The following is a 13,680-nucleotide window of genomic DNA, read 5'->3' on the forward strand; positions in this document are numbered from 1 at the left end:
GGAAACTTCTCTTTTGAGGGAAATGGATTGGTGCCATTCTATTACTTTTAGTGTGTGTTATCAGCTGAATTGTGTCTCCCCAAAATTCATATGATGAAACCTTAGCTCCACGTACCCTAGAATGTGAAGATAGGGCCATTAAAGAGGTAATTAAGGTAAAATGAAGTCATTAGGGTTGACCCAAACCAATATGATTAGTGTCTTTATAAGAGGAAATTTGAACACACAAAAAACAGTGGGGGATGTGAATGCCCAGAGGACAAACCATATAAGAAAAGACCATGCCCTTTGCAAGCCAAGGAGAGAAGTCTCAGAAGAAGCCAAACCTGTCAACACCCTGATCTTGGACTTCTGACTCTAGATAGGTGAGAAATTTTCTATTGTTAAAGCAACCCGGTCTGTGCTACTTCGCTATGGTGGCCTCTGATATAGTACATCATCACAATTGAATTTCAAGCTATTATTCTGACCACAACTGTTATTTTCATGAGTCTGAAGTTCTCTAATCTTTATATTTCAATCTAATTAAAACAATTGTTTATATAATATTTCAATAATACAATGTTTCTTAGAAGCTAAAGAATCCTAAATATATTATTTTATTATAAGGTAACTGTACTTAAAGGTTTTAGATCACATTCTAGGTAACAATGTGATGATCACTGATTAGGGACTGAGGAAAGTCCTGTGATATAATTAAAGGACAACAACGGAACTGAACAGGATTGCTCCATTCCAGTAAGCTGAGTATCCATGTCCAGAGAACTGTCTTAAAGGGACAGATTTCAGCACAGGATATAAATAGAAATTAGACATAATGTCAAATAACTGTCCTCAACTGAAGGAATGACCAAAAGATAGTAAGAGATTTGGGGATATATTTCCAAGTAGAGGAAAGGAAGGCAGTGAAGTTCTTTAGGAAGGAGAAGCAACATGTTCCTGTAGGCTTACAGAATTTTAATACAATTGAACATTTCTATGGGGATTATTTGTTCTACATGAAAATCTAAAACCAAACAGAAAAGATATTCTCTTACTAAGTTATGATTAAGCATATTTTTTAAATGTTCATTTTCTTCTGTATACTTTTGAGTTGGCAATTGGCTTCTATTTGTAATTAAGAAAGGAATCATAAGAGATCTCCTAATTTATATATGAATAAATACATCTCTGATAAAAGCCGGCTGACTTAATTAGACCATCTGGAGTAGAAATTTTCTTTTGTATCAATTGACACAGATAAAGGTCAAGAAATAACTGTATATTCACAAAAAGCAGCAACAATGCAAAAAGAAATCTCTGATTTTAAGAATGTACTTTCAAAGAAACATATAAGACAGTGAAATAAAACCATAATTTGTTTTTATCTTTTTAACTGAAGGCATTCCCAGAGTTAACTGATTCTAAAAACAATATATCTTCCTTATAAAAATATATGTAAATGTATATTGATTTGAAAGTCAAAATCCTTCTACTGTAATACTTCTTAGTCTTTATCTCTTTGTAAAATCCACTTTAAATTAAAAATCCTTACAAATTTCCAAATATTTTGAAAACAGACTGATAAGCAAAGAAAATATGATGCATTTAAGAACCCTGAAGTCGAAATCTTCATTTATTTTGTGCACATCAAGACAAAGCTATCATGTCATAAATCCTGCCTAGTCTCTATTACCTGCTTTACAAGACTTGCTGTTAAATATTTTTTTTTTTACATTTTATTTATTTTTGAGAGAGAGAGAGAGAGAGAGAGAGAGAGAGAGAGAGAGAGAGAGAAAGAGCACAAGTGTGGGAGGGGCAGAGAGAGAGGGAGACACAGAATCTGAAGCAGGCTCCAGGCTCTGAGCTGTCAGCACAAGAGCCCGATGCAGGGCTCGAACCCACAAACCGTGAGACCGTGACCTGAGCTAAAGTCAGTTGTTTAACTGACTGAGCCACCCAGGCACCCCACAAGACTTGCCTTTCAATCATCCTGCATGGACTTTACCACTGTCTCACTATCCTCCACATTTCCCATTCTCTGTATCCTCCTAACTTTCCTATTTATAGACCTACTAAAACTTCTTCAATGCAGTGTTCTTTTTAATTTCAGCAGATCTAATAAAGTTAGTTTTGCTTGATCAAAAGGTTTATTTCCTTGTGGTGTTTTGTTAGGTCAACAGTCAAAAATTACAGAGATACACAAGAGGTCTCATTGAAATCCCTGTGCAACCTGACTTACGCTCCTGTACTTGAAACATGATCCTCTGAGGCCATTGAAGTCTCTCTTTCAGAGGGCTCTCTGAGAGCAACAGTGAGGTTACCCCTGCACTGGTCTAATCTTTAAGTTCTTTTTGCCAATCTCCCAAACACAGAGTTTCTGCCTCCTAGAAATGAGAATATTTTTTAGTAATCATGTGGTTATCTAACTAAAATTGAAAGCTCTTGCCCTATATGAAAATACCTGCCCTTCTACTTACAGCAGGCACAACCTGTGGTCTCTTTTCGTGAGTTTCCATTCTGAGTCAATAAGAGGAGGTCCATGGGGCGCCTGGGTGGCGCAGTCGGTTGAGCGTCCGACTTCAGCCAGGTCACGATCTCGTGGTCCGTGAGTTCGAGCCCCGCGTCAGGCTCTGGGCTGATGGCTCAGAGCCTGGAGCCTGTTTCCGATTCTGTGTCTCCCTCTCTCTCTCTGCCCCTCCCCCGTTCATGCTCTGTCTCTCTCAGTCCCCAAAATAAATAAACGTTGAAAAAAAAAACTTAAAAAAAAAAATAAGAGGAGGTCCAACTACAAGCACTCATGAGTTTAGAAGGTTTTGACATACCAATTTCCTCTAGATAAACTTTACCTCTTGGGTACCCTTTCCAAATTTTATAAGGACTTTCCTCAGTTTAATTTTGTTGGTTCCACTTAGTTTCATTTTGCTTAGAGTTAAGAGAGTTTATCAGGTTCCCTACCAGGGCTTAGGCCAGGTTCTTAAGATGGGAAGTTGCCCCGGTAAAATATTCATGTGATCTTCTTAATCTATTTGGCCCTCTAGGTCAAATTCCCCATTACTTTATATTTAAACTCATGTGCATGTGTCTCTAGTACAGTCTGCATGTGTCTCCAGTACAATCTGAAATTACAGAGTCAATTTTGGGAAACTTTGACAAGAACATAATTATTGGATTTCTGCTTGACAGAATTCTCTGTGCTTCAAATTATTGTTCAAACATGTTGTAAATATTATTTAGTGTGGGTCTCTGTGTTTATAAGCAGTAGGTTGCCTATATGTAAGTCCTCCTTCATCCTTCCACAGGGATGTCATGTCTGCTGAGGCTGGCTTCCTTTCACTGTTCTCCTCTCCTCCCACTTTTTTTTTTACTGCTTCCCTTGGGAAATATTGTGTTGTCACTATGTGCATAGTCAAGGAATATCTAATGTAGATAATGGAATATTTCCAAAAGGAGGAGGATAAAAATTAAATGGTGTGCACCTCTTTTGGATTTTTTTCCTCATCTGAGATACTACTAAGAATGTGTTCTTTCTTACTGAAGTGGATCTAATAAGCTTAGTTATGCTTAATCAACGAGTTTCTTTTGGACAGTCTCTTGGAATGTCAGTGGTCTATAAGCATGGAAGAAATCTTCCAATTTAAAGATCACCCAGAAAATCGGGAGGATGTGAAAAATAGCTTAGAAAACTTATGGACCTTATCCATTGCTCCCTGCAAACAATGCTAAGTGGAAAAGTTAAATACTTTTTCTGTTATCTATGATATAAAAAGGAAATTAAGAATTTCTCATATTCAAAAAAAAAAAAGAATTTCTGAGGTTCAATGATGGATTCCAAGTACATTTTGTTGTTCTATTTGAAATTTGCCATCTCAGAACCAATTCAGAATATAAAATCCTTTAAGTGTCATGTTAGGCCTTGAATCTCTTTGATTTTCACGGTGTAGGCTAGTTCATGTAGAGAGTAAAATCTTCCAAAAACAAGACACTCTGTGTCTGACAGAAGAAAAGATGAAGATCAGAGAATATGAAAAATTAATAGTAATTGTTGCCATTTATTGGGTACTTCTTATGTGGAAGGAACAGCTCAAAGAGCTTAGCACGTATTAACTCATTTTGTCTTCTCAACCACCTTTAAAACAGTAATAATTATTAGGGTCTTGTGTAATTCTTTAAATTAAATTCTTATCAATTTATAAGCACAAAGATCTCTCACCTCCCTTATTGCCTGTCAATTCTGAGAAGGGGAAAAAGTGAATATTTTATTTTTTACTTAGTCCTTATAGGTATCTTCATCTCAAAATCAAACTGTAAACCAGTTATATCTCATCAGCAAACTGAACCACTGCATAGTTCTAGCTATAAAAGGAAGAGTTATCATCAGCTTTTATATCTCAAAAAAGAATACAATATTAGCCAATATATAATTCCCTTCCAACACTGTATCACTGAGGGTATCAAAGAATTTCTTATTGTACAAAACTCTACAGCAACCAAGAATAGGATAGGCAAAGTTGAACAAAAGTAGAAACATTCAGTCTCTTCTGCATATTGAACAATAAAGAAAACATGCAAATGGAAGAAAGTTTTGCAGAAAAATTTATTAAAGAAAACTGGTAATCAAGATCTGTTTCTTGGTAAAGATCTGTTATTTGATGCAGAGAGCCGCAAAAGAAGTATAGTTATCTTCTATAATTTCAAAATGACATAAAATATTAGATTTTAAGAAAACAATGGCACTTCAACAGTTTTTGCTATTCTTATTTCCAAGAACAATACACTCTCTTCAAGTTTAGTTCTATTCTTAGAGATAACATATTTACCTTTATTATTATTATTATTATTATTCCATTAAAAAACATTCTCTCCAGTGACCTGCTGGACCTGGAGTAAGTAATACTGAGTTTTCCTAACCTAAGCAATAACCTAGACCTAAGGTGATCTGTTTAATAATTCTAATTAAGTTATATATAGAAAGAAAAATCAAAGGTGACTTTTATTTTGTTCCACTTGATACAATGCTTGTGCTAATATTCCAGGTAGAGAAATTATTTTGAACTATGGAGTAACATTTATCTTATTCTTTGAATTTTCTCCCTTTTAAGCCTCAAATTTAAAATTGACTTTCAGCTTCAAGTAGAAATTTGTAATTTTTCAAGGGATAAACAATACAGTCTATCCAACCATATTAGCAAAGGCATAAAATTCACTGTTTATTAAAATAAAATAATTATTTTTTAGAAAGATCATATGCTTAAGTGTATCTTATATAAATAGAAAAATCTTAAATTATTATTTTAAATGATTAATGTCTTTAAATATAAAGTAGGGTTGTGTAAATAGCATTTAACTAAACATTTAATTTTCAATCTACGTTTTCCAAGTTCTCTAATTATGTTTCCTTAAGTATTAGAAGCTCACGTCATCTGTAATTCCCTATTTATGGTTTTTGGCAAAAACAAACACAAAACAAAACAAAACAAGATAGAGAATTGGGAATATCATAGTTCAATAGCCAAAGTGAAACATTTTGGACTATAAAACAGGTAGTTTGCAAGACATGCTCATGATTTTTTTGAGAATGACACTTTCATAAATCAGCTATTTTAATAATTTGAAATATCTACTTTTTCCTAACAATGTGTCTATCAGAATCTGTCTGCTTTTTGCAATCCCCTAGCTGGGATTTTTTATATCATGGCCAAATATAATCCACTGAAATATTTTCACACCACAACAGGGAATTTTTCTAGAAAATGGATGCATAGGTCTATAGTGTATTTTGGTCATATTCCTAAGGAATGATAGAAATTATCTAAAGTGTTATTTTTTTTCAGATGTTTGAGAAGCGTGTTCATAATCTGTTTTATAAGACTATAGAACTATTTATTCAAAATCTTCAGGTACATCAATATTAATCTTGTCTCCAGAATTCCAGATAAAGAATGGCAACAATCTCTGTTTATTCTGTCATAACTTTGGGAGATCTGAGCTCTGAAAATTATATATATATATCAAATTATATATATCAAGTGATCCTTGATCATTACATACTTGTGTTTTATCTCCATCATCTCTATGGTTCTGGAATCTGTTAACTTCGAACAACACAGTCACAATCCAAAAGTTCTATTGTCTCTCATATTAGCTTACCACACTCAGCAAAATGTCTGAAATTAAATGTTTAACCCTGATTTAGATATACAGCCATAATAATTAGTTATCTTCATCCATGATATCAAGTCACATGTTATGTGTCTTTAGACTTGTGATATAAGATATCCAGAATATGGATGACTGAGCATTTTTGAGGTAGGATGGAAGTAGAGACAATTTGCCACTAAAAATTAGTGTGTATACACACATATGCACATAGACAAATCCTTAATAAGTTAACAAACAAAAATTGTACCTTGGAATACATAATATCACTTGAAGTAACAAAGTTATATAGTCTTTTAAGAAAAACGATGATAATAACTTGATTTTATCTACATTTAACAGCAAAAGCACTGTATGGTAGAACAGAAATTCCTGGAGAAAAGAGACACATTGATTTATCTGTGTGTCACAGCCAGTGACTTTTTACCGAGGTTTTTCTATGAGTTACAAGACCTTACCGGTGGCAGGAAGTTCATTTACAATCAGGTAGAAATAGCAGTGAAATAATCACATTTTGTACAGCATTCAACTAATCTCCCTTTTTAAATATCTATTATGATTAGCCCTCTCAGGTTACACACATTATGCATGTATAAATGTGCAAAAATATGAATGTAACTTTTAAAAATACAGTTGATCTCTATTTTCAAATATTTCACAGTAATACAAGTGATTTAGGTGCTACCTGTCTCCATTCCCTCAGGAAAAGTAATTTATATCTTAATCACTTCGCAATTTATATTTTTATACAGCACGTAGTGTTTAAATCTGGCCTTCCTATCTAGTAATTAGCTTTTTAATAGTATTTACCACTTAGCTAAATAGGATATTACTGCCTGCTTCAATCTTCCATGCATGCTCTAACCATTGTCATTATCTCAAATAAGTAAATAGAGCATTTTAAACAACGCTTTTTAAACCTTCTTATAAATATTTGGTAACAGGCCCTTAGTATTATATCCATCAACACCTAGTGGGAGTATCTGTCATTTAAACTAAGATGAATTAATTCATTTTAAGAAGTAATCATTGCTATTAAATCTTCATCAATCACAACAGCATTAGGATAAAGAATTCTAAAAGAATGCTTTGAGTAAGAATTTTCTAAACCCACACATTTCAATTCAACATAATCAGAAGCATACTACACATCTTTGTAAGGCACATATAATAGCACAGTAAATAGGAATCAGTAAGACATATTACATTGCATAAACAAGACAGATCAGGAGACTTTTAACCTAGCCATTGGACTCTGTTTATAGATCACCTACCACTAAGACTTCACAGAACAGTTTCACAGCATATTTCATCTAATTGTCTGATAACTCTTCTAAATAAAGTTTCTTACCACAGAATATATCGGGCTCTATAAACATGGGGAAGACTAAGGTGACTGTTAGGTTAATTAGAAGTTGCTCAAGTAATCCAGTGCTGCACAGAGATAAAGCGAAGTGGTTGTTTTGAATTTTAATAGTCAGCATTTAGTTTATATTCTGGATTGGTGGCGTCAGGTGCCAGAGAGAATACTGGGCTATCATCAATTTGATAAACTTACCTTCTTCACAACTACTCCACTAACCTCAAGGGGAAGACCCAAATCATGTTGTCCCCTCTATACAGATGTATGTGCTAAATTGTAGGTCATTACAATTTTGGCTTTCATGCAAATCAAAACATAGTTTAAAAAAAAAAAATTAAACACATTATCAACATGTTCTTTTACCCATGAGTGCATTTCTAATAAAAATAAAATCAGAGAAAATGAAAAAAAGCAATAAAATTTAATAGTAACTCTTTTCAATAAAAATCAGTCATAAGGCTTTTAAAAATAACATTGGAAATCACCAAACTTGATAAGGAAATGCAAAATTTTGCTACCATTTAGCAATGCCATTATTTGTGTGTATGGATTTAAGTTTCCTTCTTTGGACACATAGTTGTTATTGTACTAGGACGCAACAGGGAGAAGCTGGGTGACTCCAAATCAGATTTCCTTAAAGGCATTGGATCAGCAGAGATAAAGTGTGGCAGCACTGGTTGGATGTAAACTTTCACTTATGAGGTGATGAGAAGTTCTTTCTCTAAGTGCATCCATTTTGGTCATGTCTGAATGACAGCAGTTACCCTCCTGAAACTATATGGCTCTGAGGTCTTCCTCCCATGGTACACACTTTTTTCCCCCACAGTCTGTCTTACAAATGACCATATACTTATTACTTTGCTTTCCTACAACATGAAAAATATCTAAAGATGTATCTATATGTCACTTTCTCCAGCTCTCCTGCCAATGTGAGCCAGTTATGTGCCTCTCAAAAGAAGTAGATTATTCTGGATGGAAAATAGCAAATAAATAGGAAAGAGTCCCTAAATAACAAGTTTACTAGGATCTAAAATGCCAAATACTAAGAACACATAACTGGAATTTAAAACAGCAAAGAAAGAAGGGAAAATACTCTGTAACTTAATACAGAAGAAACCTCTTTTTACAGAAAGAGAAGCCACAGATGTGGAGGGAGTAATATTTACTATTACTTTTTGTAAGACAAAAAACTTCACTTTTCCCAAAGAATATTATATAAATATCATTAAAAAATAAACTTACCTTTTGGGCAAAAAGAAAATATTAAATGTTAATATTCCACCCTCCCTCCATCCCCACCAACCCAAATCACAAAGTACAGCATTCACATATTCACCATGGAAAGAAATTTAATCAAGGTTAAGTCTGCAAGGTTAAGGCAAATCATAATATATATAACATGTGGGATATGGTATTATGTTTGATACTATTAAAAGTGCCCCTCTTTATAAAACATCTGGGGTAAACAATAATTAAAGAAAGTTTTAAAGTTGTTGTTCTTCCCAAAGCAACTTTCCACTATCTAATAATGCATGCCAGGCTGATAGTGTATGCCAGTGGCCTTGGATAGGAGAGTAAAAAAATCCCAGATGTCATACAACGTTTGCGTTGTTAGAATTTTGCTAATTTCTCAGTGAGGGATTTTAAATATTGCACTGTAATGTTTGTTTAAAAGGCTTTTCTTCCCCATCTAGAGGGTCTTGCTGCTATAAAAATCCATTTTAACAGGAACAATGCTTAGCTAATCAGAGAATCAGTACTCTCTTAGGCTTCAGAGGAACAAGGACAAAGGATACATTTAGAAAAATGTGTAAAATATGACCAGAGTGAATGGGATATATGTACACAAAATTCCTCTCAACACACCCCCATCGCCATCATCATCATCAGTCACCATTACCAACCACATCATTGCAACACTGCAACCACTTTTTCTTCTTCCCTCTCCCTCTCTCTAGACTTTCTTACCTCTCTCCCTCCTTGTACTGCCTCCAGTCTTTTCAGGTTCAAACCCTGAAAGAGAGAGAGAAAAAAAATATATATATATATATTCATTGTTATATATATATAACAAAAATATATATATATATTCGTTGTTGGCAACGAAGTCACGAATAATAATTGGTGATAGTGCAAACATTCTGAAGTAAAATAATTCACTTAACAAAGACAATCTGAATATAGATGAAAATCTCATGCATATGCCAATATTGGTATCTGAGTAAGTCCTCAAATGTGGTACCAATGCATTTCTTGCTAAAGACTAAGATCGTAAGTTAAAACAAAATGTAAAGCATTCGTTTTAGTAGCGCTTGCCTCTCCCTTGGTGAAACCACAATGTAAAAGGTTCTGTTCCAAATTGAAGGAGCACATACAGGATTTTCTCTGAGGAGAAGGTGACATAGGCTCATTCAGTCTGGGAATGGGCATTCACATAGCAGCCCAAGGAGGTCACATTTAACAGTCTGTGAGGATTAAGAGGAGAACAGCATGCAATCCTCTAAAAACCAGGCTACTTAAAGTGTGCTGTCTGATACATCATTTCACCTGGGAGCTCATTAGAAATGCAGACTATCCAGCGCACCTGGGTGGCTCAGTCGGTTAAGTGTCCAATATCGGCTGGGGTCATGATCTCACAGTTCGTGGGTTTGAGTCCCACATCAGGCTCTGTGCTGACAGCTCAGAGCCTGGAGCCTGCTTCAGATTCTGTGTCTCCCTCTCTCTCTGTTCCTCCCCCACTCACACTCTGTCTCTCTCTCAAAAATAAATAAAGGCTAAAAACATTTTTTTAAAAATGCAGACTATCCATGGGCATGTAATGTACAGCATGGTGACTATAGTTAATAATACTGTACTGCATATTTAATGTTGCTAAGAAAGCAAATCATAAAATTCCTCATCACAGGAAAAAAAAATTGGAACTATATGGTGTTGGATGTCAACTAGACTTACTGTGATCATTCTGCAGTATACACAAATACTGAATCATCATATTGTGGATTTGAAATTAACATAATGGTATATATCAATTATACCTTAATAAAAAATGGCTGTTATTATTTTACAAAATGCAAACTTTCAGACTGCACCCAGGGCATGCTGAGCAAGAATATACATTTTAACACACTTTCCAGGTGATTCATATGCATGTAATAATTCGAGAAGTACCTCTCTGAGCTGTCTAAAATCAGTGGGTGAATTAACTGGTATACATTGTGAAGTGGGCTCCAAGGAGTGGTGGGGAAATAAAGCTAAGATACTGGCCAAATTGTGAATTGTTTAAAAAGTAGGAGTGTGGACTTATTTTTTAAGTCAATGTTTACTTTGATAGAGTTTCTGAAGATTGAGGGTAAATTTTTAAAATACCAAATGAGGACTCACATATTCTCATAATTTAGTCTATATCTCCATTTCATTTTTTCTTTCCTTTTAGAAACACTACCAGGGGGAAATTGAAAAAATATTAAAAAAATTAAAAACTCCAATAAATATCTTTATTATAAATATTTTTACATGCCTCTAAATTATTTGACAGAGCTTTAGAACTCACAGTTTTCACAATTTTATAATTATCATTAAGAATTTTGACTAAGTCAAAATTTTGCTCAATTTCTGATGAAAAATGAATAGGACATAACCCCAACTATATATTCTACATTATTGCCAACACATTTGGTAAGAAAATTCGCCTACAAGAAATATGTGCTACACTTAAATATTGCATTTCTAGTCTTATATTTTGGAATTTAAGAAAGATTGCTACTGTTTTGAGGTTTTGTTAAACGGCATTTTGGAAGTGTGATAACTTACTTATTAAATATTCAGTTATAAGGAAATTCATGGCATACATTTTTTTCATTTGGTGACAGCATTTATGTTTAAAAAGTTGATAAAAAGTTTTTAAAATTTTATCTTTCCACATATGAAACTCATTTCTTGAATTGTTTAGACAGATAAACAACAGGATATTAAATACACTAACTTATTCGTAAAAACATGATTACACTATGGACTCTAGAAAAGGCCCTAGAATCAATCTGGCAAATCAGTTATTCTTGTAAATAAATGACAGCCTGAATTCTGCGTGTAGAAAATTACCTACATTTACACAATACATTTCGAAAGGCCTAAAACTCATATAGGGAAAGATACAAAACAAAATATCAACATGGTTCTTAAACCTGGCAGTGTAGGCTAAAAATACATTCTAAGGAGGCATTCATGCTCATACTTTTAGAATATGGGAAATGGTATAATGATATGCTTTTGAATTTGGACTGATAGAGGTTTAAATCTCTGGTTTGCCACCTTTTTCTATGTGCTGACAAATTATATAATATCTCTGAACCTCATTTTTTACTTGAAAAAATAATAACAGAGCAGCTATACCATGTGGTTTGTGTGAAGGTTGAATGAGGAATATGTTTATAGCATATAACTAACAAAGGACCAGGGAAGGTATATCCCAAAATATTTTTCTTCTTTCTCTTCTTTTCCTTCTTCCTCCTCTTATTCTAATTTGTATTATCATTATCATGTACATAACATGTCTAAATATGAGACCAACTTGAGCAAAATGCCTCTGTTTCATGCCTTTTATTTGAAGAATCTAAAATATCTGGAAAATATTTATAAACAACAAACAATGAGAATGTTTATATTGACTAAGCACAAGTAAAAATGTTCTCTATGCACACTTTCTCAATTGGCACTCATGACCACCTTTTGAGGTAGCTAGGACTTTCTTAAAATTGTGAGGAAAAATTTGCCACTAGTTCTTCAACCAATTTTTCTGTTTCCCACTTCCACTGCCATCTAATTCTGGTACTCAAAATATTAAATGGCTTGTTATTGTCTTACAAGCTGCTGACACTTGACTTTTTTTATTTTTTTAAGTTTATTTATTTATCTATTTGGAGAAAGAGAGTGAGCACATGAGTGGGATAGAAGCAGAGAGAGGAGAGAAAGAGAATCCCAAGCAGGCTCTGCACTGTGCAGAGACCGATGTGGGGCTCAAACTCACAAACCATGAGATCATGACCTGAGCTGAAATCAGGAGTTGGACATTTAACTGACTGAGCCACCCAGGTGCCCTGACACTTTGTTTAAAAGTTTCTCCCTTCTCTTGAGAATCTGATGGCCTCATTTTGTATATTTTCTATTACTACATCTTCAAGGTCACTGATATTTTCTTCTGTCTAATCTATTTATCTCATTCAGTGAAATTTTTACTTCATCTATCTTGGTTTTAATCTCTAGAAATTCAATTTGAATATACTTTTCTGTCATCATATTCATATTTTAAATCCTTTATTTATTTATTTATTTATTTATTTATTTATTTATTGAGAGAGAGAGAGAGAGAGAGAGAGAGAGAGAGAGAGAGAGAGAGAAACATGAGCAGAAAAGGGGCAGAGGGAGAGGGAGAATCTCCACACTGGGCCCATAGCGGGGCTTGATCTCATGATCCGGGCCAAAATCGAGATGGTGGCTTAACTGACTGAGCCACTCAGGCACCCTGAAATATATATATTTTTAATAGTGTTTTGAATTTCTCTTCTTTAATTCTATCATCTAGCATTTCCAGGTGGATTTCTATTGACTGAGTTTTCTCCTAATTATGTCATATTTTCCTATTTCTTCTAATGTCCAGTAAATTTTTACTGGTTGCCAGACATTGTGATTTTTATTTTGTTTAATGCTAGATTTTATTACCTTAGAAGGAGTTAGAATTGATTCTGGCAAATGGTTAAGTTACTTGTGGGTCATACTGATCCTCCTGAGGCTTGTTAAAAAAAAAAATTAGAATGGGTCTGAAGAAGTGGTTAGAGTTACTTATTCTTATTACTAGAGCTTGACCATTTGTGCTCTCCACTGAATATCCATGAAGATTCCCAGAACTGTGAAATCTCTGGGAATTTATTTACTTAAATTTCTCTGTCAATTATTCCTTTTCAGCAGTTGTTCTTTGCCTGGCCTTGTAAAATTTCACTCTGCATTTGTAAAGATCACTATTCAAACAAAATTTTCAGGGGTACACCAAGATAGATTTCCAGAGTTTTATCTCTGTGTTTTCCCCTCCTTTCTGGTAATCTGTCCCACAAATTCTAGCTGTCTTATTCTCTCCAAACTCAGATATTTGTCTCCTCAGCTACAAAATGTAAGGATCCTGAAATTCT

The 13,680-nt window shown here is 34.0% G+C and overlaps 1 protein-coding gene across 1 annotated transcript in view; it reads right to left on the reverse strand.

Annotated features, from left to right (window-relative positions):
- The window catches only part of CCSER1 (coiled-coil serine rich protein 1), a 1,313,272-nt gene that overhangs the window by 446,835 nt on the left and 852,757 nt on the right, over positions 1–13,680 (reverse strand). The window contains exon 10 of the mRNA XM_043572184.1: positions 9,470–9,514. Within this exon, the coding sequence (XP_043428119.1) occupies positions 9,470–9,514 (45 nt within the window). The remainder of the gene's footprint in view (positions 1–9,469; positions 9,515–13,680) is intronic.

The sequence above is a fragment of the Prionailurus bengalensis genome, chromosome B1 (assembly GCF_016509475.1).
Source record: "Prionailurus bengalensis isolate Pbe53 chromosome B1, Fcat_Pben_1.1_paternal_pri, whole genome shotgun sequence".
NCBI classification, from domain to species: domain Eukaryota; kingdom Metazoa; phylum Chordata; class Mammalia; order Carnivora; family Felidae; genus Prionailurus; species Prionailurus bengalensis.